The 19,279-nt window shown below is 47.4% G+C and overlaps 2 protein-coding genes across 2 annotated transcripts in view; one reads left to right on the top strand and one right to left on the bottom strand.

The window, feature by feature from the left end:
- LOC142588189 (hypoxia-inducible factor 1-alpha-like) overlaps window positions 1-19,279 on the top strand; it is a 245,344-nt gene that overhangs the window by 142,386 nt on the left and 83,679 nt on the right. The window contains exon 6 of the mRNA XM_075699711.1: window positions 493-599. Coding sequence (XP_075555826.1) covers window positions 493-599 — 107 coding nt within the window. The remainder of the gene's footprint in view (window positions 1-492; window positions 600-19,279) is intronic.
- Window positions 3,693-7,458, bottom strand: Mt2 (tRNA (cytosine(38)-C(5))-methyltransferase). The gene is made up of 3 exons (XM_075699714.1): window positions 6,778-7,458; window positions 5,839-6,237; window positions 3,693-4,008 (listed from the first exon to the last, which is right to left on the bottom strand). Exons 1-3 carry the CDS (start codon window positions 7,243-7,245, stop codon window positions 3,742-3,744), a joined length of 1,134 nt encoding a protein of 377 aa, XP_075555829.1. The 5' UTR covers window positions 7,246-7,458; the 3' UTR covers window positions 3,693-3,741.

Below are 19,279 nucleotides of genomic sequence, written 5' to 3'. Positions count from 1 at the left end.
CATCATGCTGAGCGTAGACATATTGCATACAATCAAAGAGAAGGAAGTACTTAGCAGTTTATTTGTTGTGGCCTTAGAGTAGCCATTCTACATACCCAAGTTGCATGTCTGAACATCAGAATGTGTTTATAACACTGTATGTTTGAATTGCATTGTAGCAAGTTTGTTTTCTTAAGTTTTCTGCACTACCAAGTCGTGCAATGTGTGAAGCATTGTAATAAGCATTGGCGCATAGGTGTAAGGTGAGCACTTGATAATACCTACAGTTGGCGTTATGCCAGTTGCTATGAATGCCACAGGAGGTCAGTGGCTGCCTATGAAACAGTGCGCAGCTTTTATGCGAGAGTTTCAGGAAATCTGATACAGTGTATTTAGACAGGTTTTGTTTGTGCGAGTGCCTGTTTTGTGACTGAACACGACCTTTAAAAATGTCTGCCTAGCAGGCAGTGGAACACATAGCAAGAGGTGCTTTTGAAATGTTTGTTCATGCAGAACGGAGACATTCCTGGGCTATACATCTGAAGAACTGCTTGGGAAGTCCGTCTACTCCTACTTCGACCCAAGGGATGTTCTGCACCTGCAACAGGACTTCAAAACATGTGAGTCAATGCATGTTTTTTTATGTACTAGCATTCATAGGTCAAGTTTTTGTGACAACTTTTGCAGAGACACACTTAAGTTGACAAAAAGTATGGACCAACCATGACCATCTATTGGCAAGGAACTGGCTTGTGCTCGAGGGCAGCTGTGTATTGTGTAGCCTACATCGTCTCTGCAGGGAAATGGTTTCAAAACAACGCACCTGCTTGCCACAGCGATACAATTTACCTAATCAATATTTCTGGGTAAAAAAATAATTTGCAGGTAGGAGACGAATTACAGACCCTATAGGCGATGTGTGCCGTCTGTAGGGGTGGCATCAAGCCACCTAGCGATGCATTTCAGAATCGTAAACAGGTGAAGGAGCGCGGCTGTTTCACCTGTGCACAGAGGACGGCAGATGTACATGGCTGCAATTTTCTGTTCCTGCGCACGAAAGAAAATTATTGCTGTGGTGATGGTGTCTACAAAGGAGATGCACTTCAACGAGGGTGGAGATGTTTACCATGCTACTGTGGTTTGAGATTACTTCTTCCGTGCGCAAGCGAATTTCTTTCCCCAGGGAAACACAACAGTGCCCAGCTGTGAATCCAAGTCGTCGTGTCATGTGTCTTGCATTTATCCAGTACTGGCTTATCTGCGTCATTTAGTTGCCATAACAAGCTTGCCGCAATGTGCAATAAACCTCCGCACCAAAAATAGCGACAGCAGCCGTGCATTTGTTTCCGATGTAGAGCGCACAAAATTGCCAACCTGGGAGAAGAGCGACATTTTTCAAGCCGTTGTAACACAAGTTTGCCTCGTTAACTGGTTTGAGCATCGCTGCCTTGCAGTTATCACCTGGATCGGACACTTGTTGTGGCACCTAATAAAAAAGTGTGAACATGGGCGAGTTGGTTAATTCATAGTGAACTTGCAAAAGCGTGTTACGAACAATGCATAGTCAAAGAAACAGGTACACAGCCGTATTTATTGCACCGGTTTCCTTGCCTATGTCGCTTTCTTAACATGCTTTTGCAAGTTTGCTATTAATAAGAAAATACTGGGAAATTAAATGTGTTGTTACAAAATATAATCACATGGTCAATAAATACACAAACAAGCATTCAATATGATGTTCTGCCCCATAGTACCTCTAAGCCAAGAAAGCGCACTGGGTTAGAGAAGGTGCAGAAAGGTGCTAAACGCATGGTCCTTTCCTTGCAAGCACCCTCGGATTTGTCTATGCTGAGCGACCTGCAGTATCACATATGTGACTCACAGGCTTATATCTGCTGCCCAGAGCTACGTCCTGCTTTAAATAGCCACCTCGGGTGTGTATCTTACAGGACGCCTTTTTCATTTCCGCATCATGCCTACAATGTTTTCTAAAGACCCAAAATATCTGCACTCGGCGCTTATTTTATGTAGGAGTGAATATACCAACTTATGTAACAGCGCGGAAAAAATAAGGAAGAGGCGACGATAGAGACAGAATGAAAAGAGCGCTGACTTCCAGCTGTTTATTCTACTGACGATGCTAGGCATGTGTACAGATACGAAGTGCCAGCAGGAAAAGGAAAAAAGAAAAAAAAAAAAAGATTAACGATCGGCATGGATAGCTCGAAGTGCTGTCACCATCGTCCTAATCACCAAGCATCTAAATACCTTAGCTCTTTCTTGGTCATTGTAAGTGATGGCATGCTTACACATCGCTCTCCTGCACGAGCAATCTTGACTACCTCAATTGTCTCTCCGACGCACTGATCATTGTGTCCAGAAACAATCCCACTTTGTTTCTCATTTTTTGCCATATGCAAGCTCACTTCCCCACCAAACAACATGCAAGTCTTGTTGATGTGCTTTCTTCTTCTTCTTTTTTTCTGCTTGCTATGAAGAAAGAAAAATGCAGGATTTTCACTTGGCAAGTAGCGTCAGAGTTCCACTTTGCAGCCAGCGTTTGAATAAACTACCTAAGGGACCACCAAGTTTCTTTGAATTAGCTTCTCTCTCCACTACATAAAAAGCAGATGTACTCCACTGTGGCGAGGTTGCCACACTAAATCACATGTTATGGGAGTGTCGGGACTTAACAAACAAGTCGGGCAATGCCGACCCCTCAGTCTCTTCCACCGCCAGCCTCTGCTCACGCTGGCAGACCGCTCTGCTCAGCTCGAACCTGACAGCAACTCTGGGCCATCCAGCGAGCCGAGGAAGCCGCTTCGAGAGAAGGTCTCGGAACCGCATCTGCGGCGGGTGCCCAGACCCACTAAAAAGACGCCGGACTCAAAGCTTATTGATTTGAAAATAAAGTTTACGTTCTCTCTCCTCTGTTTTTTAGTCACCAAAATGCTGTCGACATAGAGAGACAAATATATTATACGAGATTGCAGAGCCGTTTCATGCATGATTCAGGTTACCTGTGTGTCGTGGCTCTCCATGTTCATTGCACATATTTTTAGGTGAGTTTTATTGTGTTGTCTGTCACATGCGCTTGTCTTTATATTTAAATGTTTACTTTCATCAAAATTTTCGGCTGTTAGTTAGCATCTGTTTTGTCGGCTCTTTTTCTTTGTGCTTTACACCGTTTTTCTTCAGCATGAAATACCAGCTTGTGCAGCATTCCATTCTTGTCAGCTACAGTGGTGTGTCTTAAACTTCAGATGTCTTTGTTATTCAGTTTCTGTGTAAAGGCGTGACACCTTCAACCAAGTATCAGTAGCACACGTGGGTTAGAGCACGTCATAATTTAATTTTAATGACATGGCAGGCAACTGACTTAAAGACTGCACCAACCCACTACGTCAGACACTTGCATGCTCTGACAGGTCATGAAAGTGCAACCTAATGTTACCATCTTCCACGAATTCCCGTGTCGAAAGCCAACATCATTCTTCTGATGTGGATAGTGACACGTTTCTTGAAAATTGATGTCATGCAATGCCGCATGATTACCATGATCCCAAGGCATCCTTGTCATTGCGGTGCATACAGCCCTCGTAGGGAACCGAAACTATAGATGGACAGAATAAATTATCTAATTAGGTATTTGCTGCAGGATGGAGAAAACAAGGTCCCCGAGAGGGAGAAAATACGAGAAACAAAAATGTTGCGAAGGTACTCATTTATGTACAGCGTTCTCACAGCGTTTGGCGAATCGCGCTAAGATTCTGGTACATCATCCAACAAATAGTCCAGAAGTGCACGCACGACACGAACATTGACGCTGTTTCCCAGCAACTGGTATCGGTGCCTTGGCTTCAAGTCCGGGGGAAAGGCAAAGCACTCTGGAAAGCACATGAGCCGGGCAACTTCCTGGGGCGTGAAGTAACGCAGCCGGAGGTTCTGCAGCATTTCCAGGACGTCTTCTGGCACTGCCTCTTTATGGGGCACCTTGCGGTAGACTTCATGCATGTCATCCATGGGTGCCTGCAGATTGCAACACCCAAGTCACAAATTAGAGGAGTGCCGACACTTATTTTAGACGTTGCAGAAACCCGATCACACCCTCTCGCGCGTAAAAAAATTTTGTTTAGCAAGTATGAAGGTTCAGAAACTCTTAAAAGGTATTTCAATGTGATTAAAATTGGTCTCGAAATGCCACCTGGGCACCATTGACGTTATCATAAAGTCATGACACAGAGCAAAATTTGCTGACGTCGTGTAGCCATAAAGCTAGGTACGATGACTTTGCTCATAAAAGAGATTAATAAGAGTGCTGCTCATGTTCCTTCTAGTCACACCAACATGTGGCAGCAGCAGTGATCATAGGAACAGAGAGCGACGTATTTAATCATGGCGTCATGACGCATCAGAAAAGTGCATTTTAAGAGGGAAGGGAGGCACCGGAGATCAGTTGCCTTTATGTATATTGTTGTGTTATTGTGAAATCCAGGCTTAGTTTTCTATTATAACAGGGAGTCAGCTAGCAGGGATGGGCCACTACCCTTTCTGCAACACAAGTTGCGGGAGCATGTGTAGATCCCCACCCCCCACTTGGTTCTGGAATTTCTGTGACGCATGCCCCTCCAGGGTACCAGAACTGCAACTATAACAATTATTACATCAAGTTATTTAAGGAATTATGATGCATGCCAGTATAGTTAGCATAATTTTGAGCTTCATTGAATGGCACAAAAGAACGACAAGTCAGTATCATGCGAGAAAATGTCGTTACTCAATAACTGACACTACTGTATTCTCTGGTCACAAATTTCTCTACCTTTCTTGCCGAAACAAAGTGGCATACCATATCATATGGGCTTATATTAATCCATTTATTCCTTTCTGTCACTGAACAAACATCTATTACAATCTGGGAACAGATTAAAATGAAACTCTCTGACTAGAATGAAAATGAATATACGAGAGCGAATCAGAAAGTCTTTGCCCCTATTTTTTTATTAGCCAAATTACGGCTGTAAATGCGAAGTCAACGTATCCATTCCCAGCAGTAAACCTTTCTTGGACTGGCCCGGCCTTATCTGTCGGTAGCTCCACGGCACAGTGCTGCTGTCAGTTGTTGAAGATGGTGGTTGTACTACTTCACACGTCCACGGCGTACAAGCAACAAAGCGTGATTTGTTTTCTATGGAGCAAGGGATGAACGCCCATCGAAATCCACAGGGAAATGCAGCCCACATATAGGGAAAGGCGCCTCACTTTGAGCAGTGTGCGGTGGTGGTGTTGCGAGTTTGTAAAAGATTGTGGAGACTTGCGTGACAGTGAGCGTTCGGGGAGGCTCTGTGCGTCGCTGACTGACAATAGGGGCATCTCAAATTTAGTGCTGCGTTGACACAAATGTCTGAACCAGTGTGTGGACTATGTGTAAAAAATAGTGTAAGGTACTTAGAATAGTACATATATTTGTAATTACCTGTGTGTACCTTATTTTGGCTAATAAAAAGTAGGGGCAACGACGTTCTAATCTGATTTGCCCTCGTACACACACACACACACGCACACACACACACACACTATGCTTAGGGCATAGCTATGATGTTTGATGTATGCTCAGTAGAGTTATTTATGCATCCTCCAGTGCACTCCTGTGTGCCAGCAACAACACGCTTGCCAAGCTTTTTACACCAGTGCAGTTCATTGCCAACCTAAAGGAAAGACAGTTTTCACAGCAGCAAAATGTTAGCAAGGTTGAGTGTAATGAGGCACACACATCGCACATGCAGCTGTGCGATATCAGGTCAACTTGCATCACTATGAGTCAAAAAAAGAAAAAAGGCAACACGGCAAGCTCAATACCTGGAGTAGAACAGAGCCTGTGCCCTCGACATAGTGACCATAGCCCTTGGTGAAGCAGCACGTGTTGGCCGATGCGGGCTCGACAATGTCAAGAAGGAGAGAGAACCTGGAGAGAATTTTATCAGGCAGAAGGTAGCTTGCTTCATTCCTCAAATCCCGTTCATCACTGAGGCTGAGGAAGCTTGACAGGCTCTGTGGCGGTCCAGTTTCTTGCGACCCAGGGGGCGGTTTCTCCTGACAGGCACCAGAGCAGACACCGTTGTCTTCTTGACAACAGTCCCTGAACTGGGCTGGACGCAGTTTGGCGAGGCAGTAGAAGCGCATCCGAGAGTTGGGGACACCAAATTGAGTGGGTGACAGCAAGTAACGATGGATGTGGTATCCACTACCTTGGAGAACCTGCAGTTGTATATAAAAATGAGTGTGTTGATTGCGGACGAGCCACCATGAAGACAGACAATAACAGAGTGCTCGGTTGTTGTCTGGCACCTTCTGTGCGGTGTGACAATAACCAAGATAGCCCGGCACCATGTTGTTTAAGCATTTGGTTTAGCACTTGTCAGCATCAAACACCCTCACAACCCCTTTGTACAAGCCACAGATATTAACTTTCTTGCATCATCTTTTGTTAGCAAACCAAAACAGCAAGGTACATAATTTTAAGCACCATGAAAAGTCTCGTCAGAAAGGGCTTTCATACGTTAGCACACTCGATAAATGTGAACCGATCTTGACGTTCCTTGCTTGTGGTGTTTCACAGTGCACGTTATACGCGTACGCATTTTTATATAAGAATAGCCGTGAAGAATAGCGAATACTGCCGTGAAGCTACCGCTAAAACAGCCAGTCATAGCGCGACAAACAGCGCGACATAGTTCACTCTTTTGCCTCCGGGTGCACCCTCCATTCAAGCACCGCACACACATGCCCTACGTTTACCTGAGTGAGCGTAGAATGGGTTGCAGACGTCTCGAAACCTTTAACATTTTCCAGCAGTATGTACTTTGGCTTGTGCTTCAGCGTCGATAGGACAGTGAGAAAAGAGAATAGCGACGACGATCGCGGGTCCTGGGAGTCACGCTGCAAGCCCTGCCGCGTGAACGGTTGGCACGGCGGGCTCATAGTCACCAGGTCGGGCTGAAGAGAGTCGATCTCACGGGCGCTTAGCGACTGCACATTGCGTTGAAGTAGTCGCGTTTCAGGGAAGTTGAACGCGTACACAGAGTTCGCCGTGGTGTTCACGTCGACAGCGGCGACGACCGAAGTCCTCTCCGGTCGGCAGGCGAAGTGCATTCCCCCGATGCCGCTGTACAGCTCGAGTACGCGCAGCTTCCCGACGTCGCCAGCGCGACTCGTGTCGTCTGCTTCGCGAGGTGCGCACGACATACCTGTCGCCGGACCGTCCATGCTTTGATGTCGCCTGTCTTGCGCTTCTTGATTGTTTTTCGCGCTCAAGTTGTGCTGCAGTTCTCGAGGAGCGCGTGCTGAGTTTACCGTGAACCGCGTTTACTAGCGTTCGCACCTTCGCATTCCTGTGCAGAGGCGACGGACACTTCACGGCCACTCGTTGCCGCAAGCATGTCGCAAACGCGCACCGTCTGGCAAAGATGGCCGCCGTGTCTGCCGTGCTGCGTCGCTGCTTGTAAACGGTCACTTTCGAGTGGTGTCGCTAGATGGCGCTTGGTGCGTGGTTGTAGCTGTCGCTTTGGCCGAGAGGTGGCGCCACATTTCTGTCACTGGCATCAAGGAGCTTGAGTCACTCGAGCCAAGGTAGTCGAGGCGCGACTCCTTTGTATTCTTTCTTCTTCTTTTTTTTTTTCTATGTGCCGCAGAAACGTGGCGCCGCGTGGCGCGTTGATAAGCGGCGCCACTCCACTTTTTTTTTTTTTTTTTTTTTTTTTGTCGGGCCGGTTTTTATCTAGTGTCGCTCTCACCACTGGGTATGCGCCGTCTTTCCCCTCGCTGGTGCACCTGGCTCGTGTATCTGTACTCCTATTTTGAGCATTTTCTAGCCATACTGCTCAAATTTTATTCTTTCATTTTGCACGCTTTCAAGATGAAATTATTGACTTTCAATGCTAATATTCTTGTTCTGTTTTGTTTTATTTATGAATACCTTACAGGCCTCTAGGAAGGCACTGGGTAAAGGGGCAACTACAGTTGCATCAACAGCAAAACATATTTTAAGCGCGCAAAAGCACTATTCGCACAACGCAATAGCGCGCATCATAACATTTAAGTTAATGCAAAAAGCTAATAATAATAATAATAATAATAATAATAATAATAATAATAATAATAATAATAATAATAATAATAAATTATCTATAGTACATTGCCAGGAAGAGCCCCTTTTCGTCACGAAATGAATCGCTCTGGCTGCATCATGCGTAAATGAAAAGCCGAAAATGCTCTTATTTGACGTCAGAGCCCGTACAAATCGTCGACAGCCGAAGTGCGTGTAAAAAGAATTTTCTGTATTGCGACAGGATTATCTCGCATAGTTGTTGGTCTTGGATTTCGCGTTATTTCTCGCTGCCACGAAGCACTTCTCATTTCGGGCTTTTTTTCTTCCTTTCGGCATAGAGTGCGACGGGGAAAATGTTTATGAGAAATTTCTTCGTCGCGAAGCCCTCACGGTCTATCCCCTGTAGTAGTACTGCGTTGCGCCATATCGCGTGGGATCAAACAACCGACCTGCGAGTAATAATAGGGGGATCGGGCAAGTAATGGAATGCGGAGTTGTATTCTCATCAGAAATCTGCCCGAGGCGGCATTTGCTGGGCGGGAGTCCTTCAGCCTCGCTGATCCCTGTAGGCATGCAGGCTGTATGCGCAGTTACGGAGAATGCGCAATTTTCTCGTCACGTCAGCGGCAAAGAGAAGGGGGGGATACATTTCCCGTGTGGAAAGGGGTGGGCGGGGAATGGGCCCTAGTCACTTGATAGCCAGGTAAGCGGTCAGTTTTTTTTTTTTTTTCCTCCGTGGCATTTCCAGATGTTTTTGAGCGCATCTCGTGACTAGTCCATTCGGTCAGGGCGAGCTGCTCGGCCGAGAGACTGTTGTTCTCAAATACTCCACGGTAGGCTCGGCGAAATGCGCCGCCGCATCTCGCAGTCATTCCAGACGAACGATGCTTCCAGACGAACGATACTGATGAGCGCAGTTTCGTCCAGACGACTCCTTTGCTGAGGTCCTGCTCGTCGTGAAGTGGAATGGTGCTTTAGACGCGAAGGCGTATGTAGGCCCCTCGAGACCTGAAGACTGCTCGGAGGCATAATCGCTTTTCGTGTCGGTTTTTTGAGTCCGGAATAACTTCAGTTTGGGCGCCTAGTTGGTGTTTACTGCATATCATATTGACCGCAAATAAAGGTCCAGCCGGCTTAAAGTTTTCCGGAGAGAAGAGACACTGTGCGTCGTACAGAGCACAGATGCACGATAGATGCTCGATGGCTTCCTCGCGCACCTGCTGGAGTCGCACATCGGGCTCTCGGCCATTTCCATACGATAGGAGTAAACGTTCATGAACGCCACTCCCAGCCCTTGTAGCGTCAGTGACGGAAGTGCTCCTCCAATTGCCCCGAACTGCTTCAAAAGAGTAATGCTGCTACACGCTGCTCCAAACTGTCTTCCTCTATTTTTTTTTTTTTTGTTGTTGTTGTTAGTGCTTCGAATCTTCTCCGAAACGGCGTGATGCTCAGCTTGTGATGCTCTGCATTATCCACTTTGATATAATTTCTGACACAATATAACTGGCATTTTAAATATATAGCTCATGTAGCCGTACTTTTGAACTTGGCGTGTACACAATCTTGATGAACGGGACTGAAACTTCTTCGATCCCATACCGATTATCAACTGCTGCTTTGGCAACGGTTACATGTGATTGTGGTTACGTTTATAATGTGGGTGCTCTGCGTTATTGGTTTGCTGTCGTTTCTGCCACAAGTACTGGTAGTTTAAATATATAGCCACATTTACTACGCATTGGATGAACATCCATGTTCTAAACGGTTTGTTTCTTTCACTTTTCGTTGATTATTGTATGTGCAATATGCTTCATAATAATGAAATATTAATATTTGTGTGACGCTTCGGTGATGCTTATAACTCCAGGAGTCTTGTGGCATATTTTGCCATCTGCTCCGAAAACACCAATAGGCGCTCCAAACTAGCATTATTTTTCTGCTCCGAAATCTGCTCCGAAAAGTAAAATGTCGCTTCGATCACTGTATCCCTGTGCGTCCTCCCACGCGCACCTAAGTGCTCTCTCTCTCTCTCTCTCTCTCTCTCTCTCTCTCTCTCAATTTACCCCTTACCCTTACTCCCAGTGTAGGGTAGCAAACCGGACGCTCGTCCGGTTAACATCCCTTTCCTCTTCTTGTTTTCTCTCTATCTCTCTTTCTCAAGACGCTTCCTATAACTGCTGATTGATATGTAAGAACGTGGGGAAAGAAAGCTCAGCTTAAATTTCCCTGTTAGATGCCAGAAATCTGTTTAATATAGTAAAAACGGCGTTTTATTGCATAAACACAAAGGTGAAGATCTGTGTTGTGGTTTGCCATGTTGACCTTGCGTCACGGATTTTCGTGTAATTTCACCGCACAGGGAAACCCACTTTATGGTTGCTTTTTTTTTTGTCGCCTATGATCAAATTAGTGTTAATCTGCTTTAAGTCTGCCAGAAAGAATACGAGTAAACCGTTTCCGTACAGTTGCACATGCATTTGACATCGTATCCGCGGGTGAATATGTTACGTAATTACTCCCCTATAGAAAATTTTGAGAAGGATATTGAAGGTATACTCTGCAATGTTATGTACGAGGGTTGTCAGAGTATTTATTTCTCACTGCGGCGCGAACCCCATTTTCTAAGCAGCAGTGTTCAGAATATGTTTGGAGGCGATAGTCGCGCCGCTTTACAAGTGTACCGTAGTTCAGGACAAGCGAGCAACATTGCAAGGCGTAGCGAGCGACATTGCGGTGCTCGATGTCCTCCTCGCCCGCCGCTCGGAGGAGAGCAACGCATCGCCGTCGTCCTTCTTGTCCATTTGGCAAGCGTGAAACGCCAACTTGCGTCACAGGCCCCGAGTCTGTGCGGCGCCCAAAATGGTTTCCGCTTGGCTTCGCTTCGATATAACAGCGGATGGACGTTGATCACCTTTTGACTATGGCGTCTGCGCTCGCAGTGCCACCCCTGGAGAACGCTCCGGATAGAACGGCCGAGTGCGGTCACTCGTGAGCACAGCTCGCCGCGACTTCTGGTCCTCGCAAATTGGTCAACGCGTAGAATTCTCTTTTCTTTTTAATTATCCTTGACCGCGGCGTAATTGTTACATGCGTATCGGGCTTCTGTGCGAGATTATCCTCTCGCGAAACCCGACCGCCGGAAAATTATACGGAACTGTCTGTAACGAGTGGGCCCTTCACTACAGCCATAACGCTATAGTGACGGAGTAACAGCAGCTGACACAGAACCTGTGTAATTATGCACCTTTCCGTCTGGTTTCGTGGCGCTGCGTAATAGCGTTAGGCTCGTGGTTGTCGGGTCCTGGGATCGAATCACGTCCTTTTCTTTCCTTTTTGAACGTTGCTGCGTAATTATTTTCTTCGTTTGACGTCTGCAGTGCTTGTTTCTTTGTCCTATGCTTCACCTCCACGCCTGGCGCGGTGGGTTCCTGCGAAGGGAAGTGAAACAACTTGTTGCGTAGTCCAAGGGGAGGCGGAGGAGGGCTGGGGAGGGCATTAGGTAGATGCCGCTCTAACAGCCGCAGACTAATGAATAACGGTGCGTTGTTACGTTGTTACGTTGTTACTGTGCGCCCTAGTGAGACGGGCCAACCACTTACTATAATCTTTAGACTGCACTAGCTCATTCCGGGATCTGCCCTGCGAAAGAGGCCATAGAAACATAGCCGATACTGAAAAGCGGGTGTAATTCGCCAAGATAGACTTCGTCTTAAAAAAAAAAAAACCTTCGCGATTTGCTTACCGCGCTGCCCACCATTCATTCGCACAGTTTTAGAATGGTTGCGGTATACCTCAGTGACTGCTCTCTGCTGATATGTGCACGGAACTAGGGCTGGTATTCAGGAAACCGTGAAATTCCGCCATGTTGTCGAATGCCATCACCTTGGTGCTTTTTAGCCAACCAAGGAGAGGCCTCCTGAGAGGCCACCTTGCGGCCAATCAGAGTTCACAAGACGGCGAAATTTCGACGATGTCCGGAATGACACGCTCGGAGTGCTATTCTGGACCACGGCCTCCTCTATGTTCTGGGCACTCTCAAATTCCGCCATGTTTGAGTTCTGAGCCAATCGGAGATATGTCGTAGCAACCCTGTTAGCCAATAAAGGCCGACAAGACGGTGGATTCGACGGTACGGAGGAATTCGACGGCGCCCAGAAATAGCACTCTCGGTTAAGGTCAGCTCGAATAGAGGTCTGCCAACCGAATCCGGCGTAGGTGGCCGGATTTGGGAACCGTGGCCTCCTGTATTTTCTCAAAATGTCACCATCCCACGAAATTCCATCGAAACAATGCCAAGGCATTGTCAGGGCCGCGTCAACATTTATCGCGCCTCTTGCGGAAACCAAGTAGCGAGCATGGAGCTCCGGGAGGAGCGCCTGGCGAAAGTTGTCCATGCTCTAGCAGCGACGGGGATGTGGAACTGCGTATGTGGTGCCGCCCCTGTGGGGCACTGGCTCCCGTTCATTACAAGGGGGGAATGGGCAGACATTGAAAAATAAAGGGGTGGGGGAGGGGGTTAGGTTGGAGCATGTGGTGACGTAACCTGCATACCGCGTTCTTCTGACATGGGATGGCCGTTCCAGCAGTGCATGGTTGCACTTAGGTAAAGCGAACCCGCCTGTGACGCTGGAAGCGCTCCAACTGGGGGAAAGCTGCGCAACCCTAGGGGCAACGGCAGTGCAGCGGCAACGTGCCTACCGATTTTCGAAACGGTGTCGCGGCTGATACCCTGCCTCGAGGCAGCGCGTACGCAGCACGGTGCTCTCTCTCTCACGCTCTCTCTCTCTCTCGTTTTCTTTTTCATATTTTCTTTTCTTTTTATTTTTTCGCACTCCGGGACAAACGGAGCCGCGGGATCGTTGCATGCGCTAGTGAGCACGCCGCCGGCTTCCGTCCACCGCGTTGTCAAAGGTGTCTGCGTACGTCGACTCGTCGCCGGTGTAATCCCGGTCGCCGTCAATGCGCTAAATGGCGTTGGCAGGGCTCATTAACCTCCGTTCCTTTTGAGGCGCCTCAAGACAGCTCTGAGGCAACCGATTTTCAAGCCGGTTCCTATTACCCTCGTGTGTAAGTATGTGCGTGCCGAACTTACTTAAATACCGTTGAAACTTACGGTGAACACGTATAATAAATAGGTGGAGTTCTAGAAATAGCGTACTCGAGACACTTGTCGTATAGCGCAAGGGCCCGAACGCCTTTGCAGTACCGTGGCGCTTTTTTCTTTCTTTTCTTTTTTTCGTACGCCCCATGGTTTGCATCGCACAACGCATAGGTACCCTAATATAAAGCTATCTATAAATCTGCGGCAAGATATGAGAGCCTTCAGGCGGTGACTTTCTTCGACACCTGGATACACGACGCGTAACACTGGCACTTAAAAGTGAATGTAAATTCCCTCGCAGTGCTAATTAGGTGTTCCGTCCAAGTTTTGTGGTCCTTTGTATGTGCGTGCGCGTGTGCGTACGTTAGAAATTCTAGGCAGGGCAGTAGGCAGCGCTATAGAGCGTCTTAAATACTTCGTATATAAAATAGCTTTACTACGAGCCAGTTTCGGTTTCCTTTCCCTGGAGGCCCGCGTGTCGTGACGTAGAGAAGGGGGTCACGTGGGAGAGCAAGATCGCGACATTCTGGCACTCGCTCGAGCTCGCTCGGCCGTTTGTTATGCTGCCGCATCGGGCCGCCCGCGACGAGTGGCAGCATATATATCAGAAGGCCGAGCGGGCCGGAGCGGATGCCAGGCCGTTCATCTGGAAAAAAAAAGAAAAAGAAAGGATAAAGAAAGAGAGAGAACGTGTAAAATTTTCACGCCGGTATTTCATTTAAGACAGGGAGGTTTACTCACGAGCCAACTATGAATATATATTTTTTTTTTACCTAGTCGCTATTTGATAGCTCTCACGTGACATCACGGACCCAGCTTACTATCGCGTCGGTGCATCAGTATGACGTCTACGGTGACGTACAAGTGCAATCCATCTTATCAAAAGCGTTCACGTGACGTCTCGGACCAAGCTTATCCCCGTACCGCTGCACCAGCATGGCAGCTGAAATGGCGTCAATGCATGTCATATATTGTCCATATGTAAATAATTCTCCTTTACCCTCATCATATATGCCTGTCCTTTCCCCCCGCCCCCCCTCCCTTATCCGCTGCTGACTGTGGTTCAAGTTGTCTGCGCTAGACAGTTCCTGCGGTCGGCATAGCAACTTCCCTTCCTTTTCCTTTATTTGTCTAACTGTTCAAATCAACAACCAATACTACCTGTGGAGAGCTGTAGCGGCGATAGCGACTTCACTTGTGAGCAGGAAAGTCGGTTGTCGTCATAGTACATAGCATGTAGCATGGCGCGTTCCTTTCGGGATCGGCCCCCTCTGTGATACCACGTGGATGACGCGTCACGGGATGTGCTGCTCCCAAAACGGGAAGAAGAAGCGTAAAGTTTGGTCGCAGAGAAAGACGCCGCAGAACGCAGCTGAAGTGACCATGCACGGAAGCGTCGATGGTCACATTTTTGGTGGGACCTGCGGATATTGAACATCGTGTCTTCAAGTTACTGACCGACACCTGAACCCTTGAAAAGCGGGTTAGTTGGTGAAGTGCCATGATTCTTACGCTATACCGTAAGGGCACAAGAAACGGGAAACCAGCACGAAGCAACAAGACTATTCACGAGGGAAGCGCAAACCAGCAACTGGCGTTTATTGGAAAGCCAAGGCAGGAAAAAAGCTAGCAGTTGTGAGGAGTCGTCACACAGTATGTGTCGCAAACGTGATACTACCACGGGCCGTTGTCTTCAATTGCCGCTCAGGAATTCCTCTTCGTTCCTTTTCACGCTGACAGGAGGCGCGCTGACGTGCTCACCTTCGCTTCTATATAGATAGCACACCCGCCTAATACTTATCTACTTTTTTATCCCCTATCTTCGCAGAATTGAGGTGTCAGCGAAGGTGGAGGCTTACGTTTGCACCTGACGCAGCGTGCTGAGGCCGCATGTGTGCCTGTGTTCGCTTTGCCCGTGGTTCACAGCACCTGCAGCGTCCTATCTGTGCGACGTAGCATCTTTTGCATGATAGCGGTATCTTTATGCAACATTCTTTTTAATTGCAGTCCGTGAACATTGAAGCATGCCGAACGTGTACGTCACGCCGGTGCGGCTCGCTTCCATGTGTTTCGCATTTATTTTCTCACTTTTCTGTTCAGGTAGTTCAGACTTCTTAGTCTGTTTGGAGCCGAGAAAACAACATGGGGACGCCATGCTTACTATCGGCCATTTTCTTTAGGCTGCGGTGATATATACCGCGTGTGTATATATGTGAAGGAGCCGGTCTCCATTTACTTTTTTTTTTTTTTTTCTGGTATTACGTCTGCGGCTTTGGCATTTGACTGCGGTTCTCAAAAGCCTTCCCTGCAACCGAGACCATCTGTTGTGCCGGGTATATGTACCCGTTACCTTTAACCGGAGCACTTGTGCACGTGGCTTTTTTTTTTTTCATATTTCGCGGGCATTTTTTCGCAACCTAGAACAATAAGGACTGCGTGAGAAGTATCGTAAAGGAAACAACTCGATCGGTGGTTTCTGAAAGTGGTCTACAAATCTTTATTATTCTGCGGAAACACGACTTATCGACCGTTCGACTTAAAAGCAGAGAACGCCATGTCGCTTTTGGTCAGTTTGGTGCGTGCAGATTTGTGTGGAAGCATGCCCCCTTTTTCACGTCGGACATTGTGTGGTCAACAGTTATTTGTGCTTGCGTAACTGCGTGGAGGTCCAAAAAAAACGTAACCTGTGGAGTGCTCAGCGAATGAAACGGCACTTTCGTGTGCCACCTGTGGGCCACTGGGGACCCCGAGCCATTTTTGGCATACAGTGAAGGTTGAGAGCTTTTTGTGAAGCATTACATATGTATAGGATGGCATATTAGTCGCCCAGCGAGAAACCAGCACCCTGCGATGGGCGCAAATAAATTTCAGGGCTGCCACGCGGTCCCGTTATCGCGTTTCAATTGCTGAGCCCTATGCACCTTCTGGCTCTTCAAATGTGAATTGAAATAACCCTTCGTGTTTCTTGTATAAAAATAAAGCACGAGTGCCGATCGCTGCTGCAACAAGCTAAAGATGAGGGGCCTTCAGTAGGGGACATATATGGATACCCGACACGTAACACAGGTGATGAACTGTATATAGCGCTGCTCTACGTTGAGCATAATGGTACTCTAACACTGGAAAACACTTTTGGTGTCAGTGGACGAGGACACTAGGACAGTGAGTGTCAGTGACCGCTCAAGAGAGCATATCGTTTAAATGGGAAGAATTGCCGTGACGGTCATCCGTCGGTTCACTGTCATGAATGCGGCTGCCCTCCTTTTTGTTTGGTGATTGTGTGGTTCCGGCCAGGTAAGGAGATATGCGCGAACTTATTCAGCGACATCCTGTATCAATCGAAGCGTTCAAAGCTGTGCAAGCACTTTATCTATCGACTTGCTAGATAAAGAAAGGGCCTTTTTTTGTAAAGCTCTGTTTGACGTATTGATCAGCTATGGCGCTTTACTGTGCGTGGTGTATAAAGGTTTTTTTTTTTTGGGGGGGGGGTGGGAGGGGGGATAAGTTGTTGAAGTTAGCCCACTGTGTTGTCAAAGTATCCCTTCTGTCCTCGTCCGCTGTCGCTAAAAAATGTTGTCCAGACTGGTGATAAAGTGTGGTTGCAAAATTCTGCGGTATATACAGGTGCCTCTTCTCGCGCATGCCATTTTTCTACTCCCGGATGTACGTAGTGCATGTGTTACCACTCGTTCGGTAACAATCCGTGTCTTGAGCGAGTTAGGCTGTTGTTCTGAGCCCACCGATTTGGGATCGCCGCTACCTCACAAATCACCCCAAATTTCGCTCGCTTACATTACAACAATGTTATAGAAATAATTGTAATTTTTTTTTCTTAGAGGTGTGACGTAAATGTAAGTCGCGATCGTAGAATTTTAATTATATTGAGGATTCGAAAGCTAACGCTGCGCAACATTTGATCAGCATATCTTATTCCACGTAGTGACGTATTCCACTGTTCTCAACGCCTTGTGGCATTATTAGTGGATTTACTTTTGGTGCAAATTTAACAACTGCTAATTTGTCGGTTCCGTATAGTTCGATTTATTTTAAAACGTTAGATAGGCGATGGTCATGAAGGTTTGCGAATCTGTTTAAATGTTACCTCTTTAGCAAAGTTGCCGCAGATTGATCCGAGGGGTGGGGGGTGGAAAGCTAATATAATAATTAAATGAATGAACACACACTGAGAAAAGTACTACTTATAAGACCCCGCGATACCGCGAATGAAACGATAACTGGCGCGTGCCAGCAAATATAACGACTACGCTCTGGTGCACGAAAGACCAGCGTGAACGCGAGAGAGAATTGAAGTCAAAAGAAAATGGGTCTAAAGGAGGCCCAACCATGAGCGTTAAAACTCAATTTCGGCTTCAGTAAGTAAAATGGAAATCTCTGCTGACGCATCTATTCACGCCTTTATCGATAAAAAAACAAACGCGTCAACTTTTTCACGCTCCTTTCTTGTCTTTGTGCTTTGTTAAAGAACCTTGTTCTGCAGAAAAATCGGTTTGCACAATCTGCACCGCTTGCAATTTCTTTTGTTCTGCCAAAGAAGCCGCCTGTATTCTTGCTCATGTTATACGGGTTGTGTTCTTCCATTGAAGCACCTTCCGATTCTTGCGAAATACTGGCGACAGGTCAGGGAAAACCGTGTTGACTTGCACTCGGTGAATTTTGTTTTATGCTTCTTTGTATACTACATTGGGAAGAACCCTTTCCGTATTCCTTTGCCGTGGCACATATTTTTGAATGTCTGCATCCACGGTGCTGGAAAGACAGTTTCGTGCTTCGATGCGGCCCTTTTTAACATTGTGGGGAAAATTTGTGGGTGTAAGGAATTAACCTGACACGGGGCACCTTTTGTTGAAAATTGGATTGCGACGTTTAACGTTCTGAAGCGGCAGACTTTGATATGAGGGGCGCGAAATTGCGGGGCCCCGGAGCGCTTTTCTACATTCCGCCGCTTCGGCTGGGTTCGAACCCGCGACCTCGTGTTCAGGCTGTTGTTCTCCAACGTAAGCTGCTCGCGCGCCGCCGCTATTGTTTTCCGCAACTGGATACATGCATGAGTGCTGCTGCGTATATAGTGGTATACAGGGTGTCCCACATAACTTGAGCCAAGAATTTAAAAATAGAAGGCGCGCCGGAAGCGAATTGAACCGAACGCATATACTATTCGCAATAACCTATGGTAACTCATTTTTGTTTGTTTTCCCCATAACTCACTAATTAATTAAGTTTAATTACCCAACTATTTAAATTATTTGCTGAGGACCCGAAGTATGATACGCAGATTTGTAGAGCACCTTCAGAAACCACCGATCGAGTTCTTTGCGACACGTCTCACGTAGTGCTTTTTTCCGTGTTGCAAAGAAAGCCCGCGAAATACGAAAAAAAAAAGAAAGCCACGTGACGGAGCCTTGCGCAGTAGTATCGTGCTGCTCTCAAGCGTGCGTTCGGAAAGTTACGCGGGACACCCTGTTTACGTGACTGCTTCGCGCCTTGAGCGAAATTGCACTTGTGCGTGTTCGTACGTTTCGACGTCATTTCGTAACAGGTTGTGGTGATACCCTAAACCAAACCAGCGCTTCCTGCAGGCGTTAAGTTTTAGGATTCCCAATTTTGTGTTCGTTTCAATGGAAAGGTTATTAGGAAAGTCGAAGCTTGAGTTGCACACTCGCTCACTGGAAGTACTAGATACGAAGAGCAGCGTAGGGCTTAAAACGGTGCACTTAATGCGTTGCCGCAGTGGCCACCGCTACGGCCATGCGACAGCCGTGCACGTGCTTGCTGTGCGTGCACACATGCCACAGGCTTGGTTTGTGTGGCAAGGCGGTTTGAAGCGGTCTACTTTACGAACGCGCGTCGTCTGCTACTGCGCGCTGGGCTCGGCGCATTGTCGTCTGCTACTGGTGCCGGTCTCGGAGGCCCTGGGCAAGGCGTAATTTCATACAGTGGGGGAAGGGGGGAGAGAGGCGAGAGTGCAAGGGCGGTGGTGACAAGCCTGTGCCGACGATGGAGGATGCAGCAGCAGCGGGGCGCGGTAGGGTGTAGCTCAGCGACAGCAAATCGCGGCTGCGTCGCTGGCGGGC

This window comes from Dermacentor variabilis, chromosome 7 (assembly GCF_050947875.1).
Source record: "Dermacentor variabilis isolate Ectoservices chromosome 7, ASM5094787v1, whole genome shotgun sequence".
Classification (NCBI taxonomy): Eukaryota; Metazoa; Arthropoda; class Arachnida; order Ixodida; family Ixodidae; genus Dermacentor; species Dermacentor variabilis.
Note: the sequence above shows the minus strand (reverse complement) of the source record. Positions and strands in the feature narration are given on the sequence as shown.

Excerpts from the sequence above, each read along its gene's own strand:
- Mt2 (XM_075699714.1), bottom strand. The coding sequence starts at position 7,245 with ATGGACGGTCCGGCGACAGGTATGTCGTGCGCACCTCGCGAAGCAGAC. Across the intron at positions 6,238-6,777 it reads CCCATTCTACGCTCACTCAG|GTTCTCCAAGGTAGTGGATA; the intron begins GTAAACGTAGGG and ends ATACAACTGCAG. Across the intron at positions 4,009-5,838 it reads CAGGCTCTGTTCTACTCCAG|GCACCCATGGATGACATGCA; the intron begins GTATTGAGCTTG and ends TGCAATCTGCAG.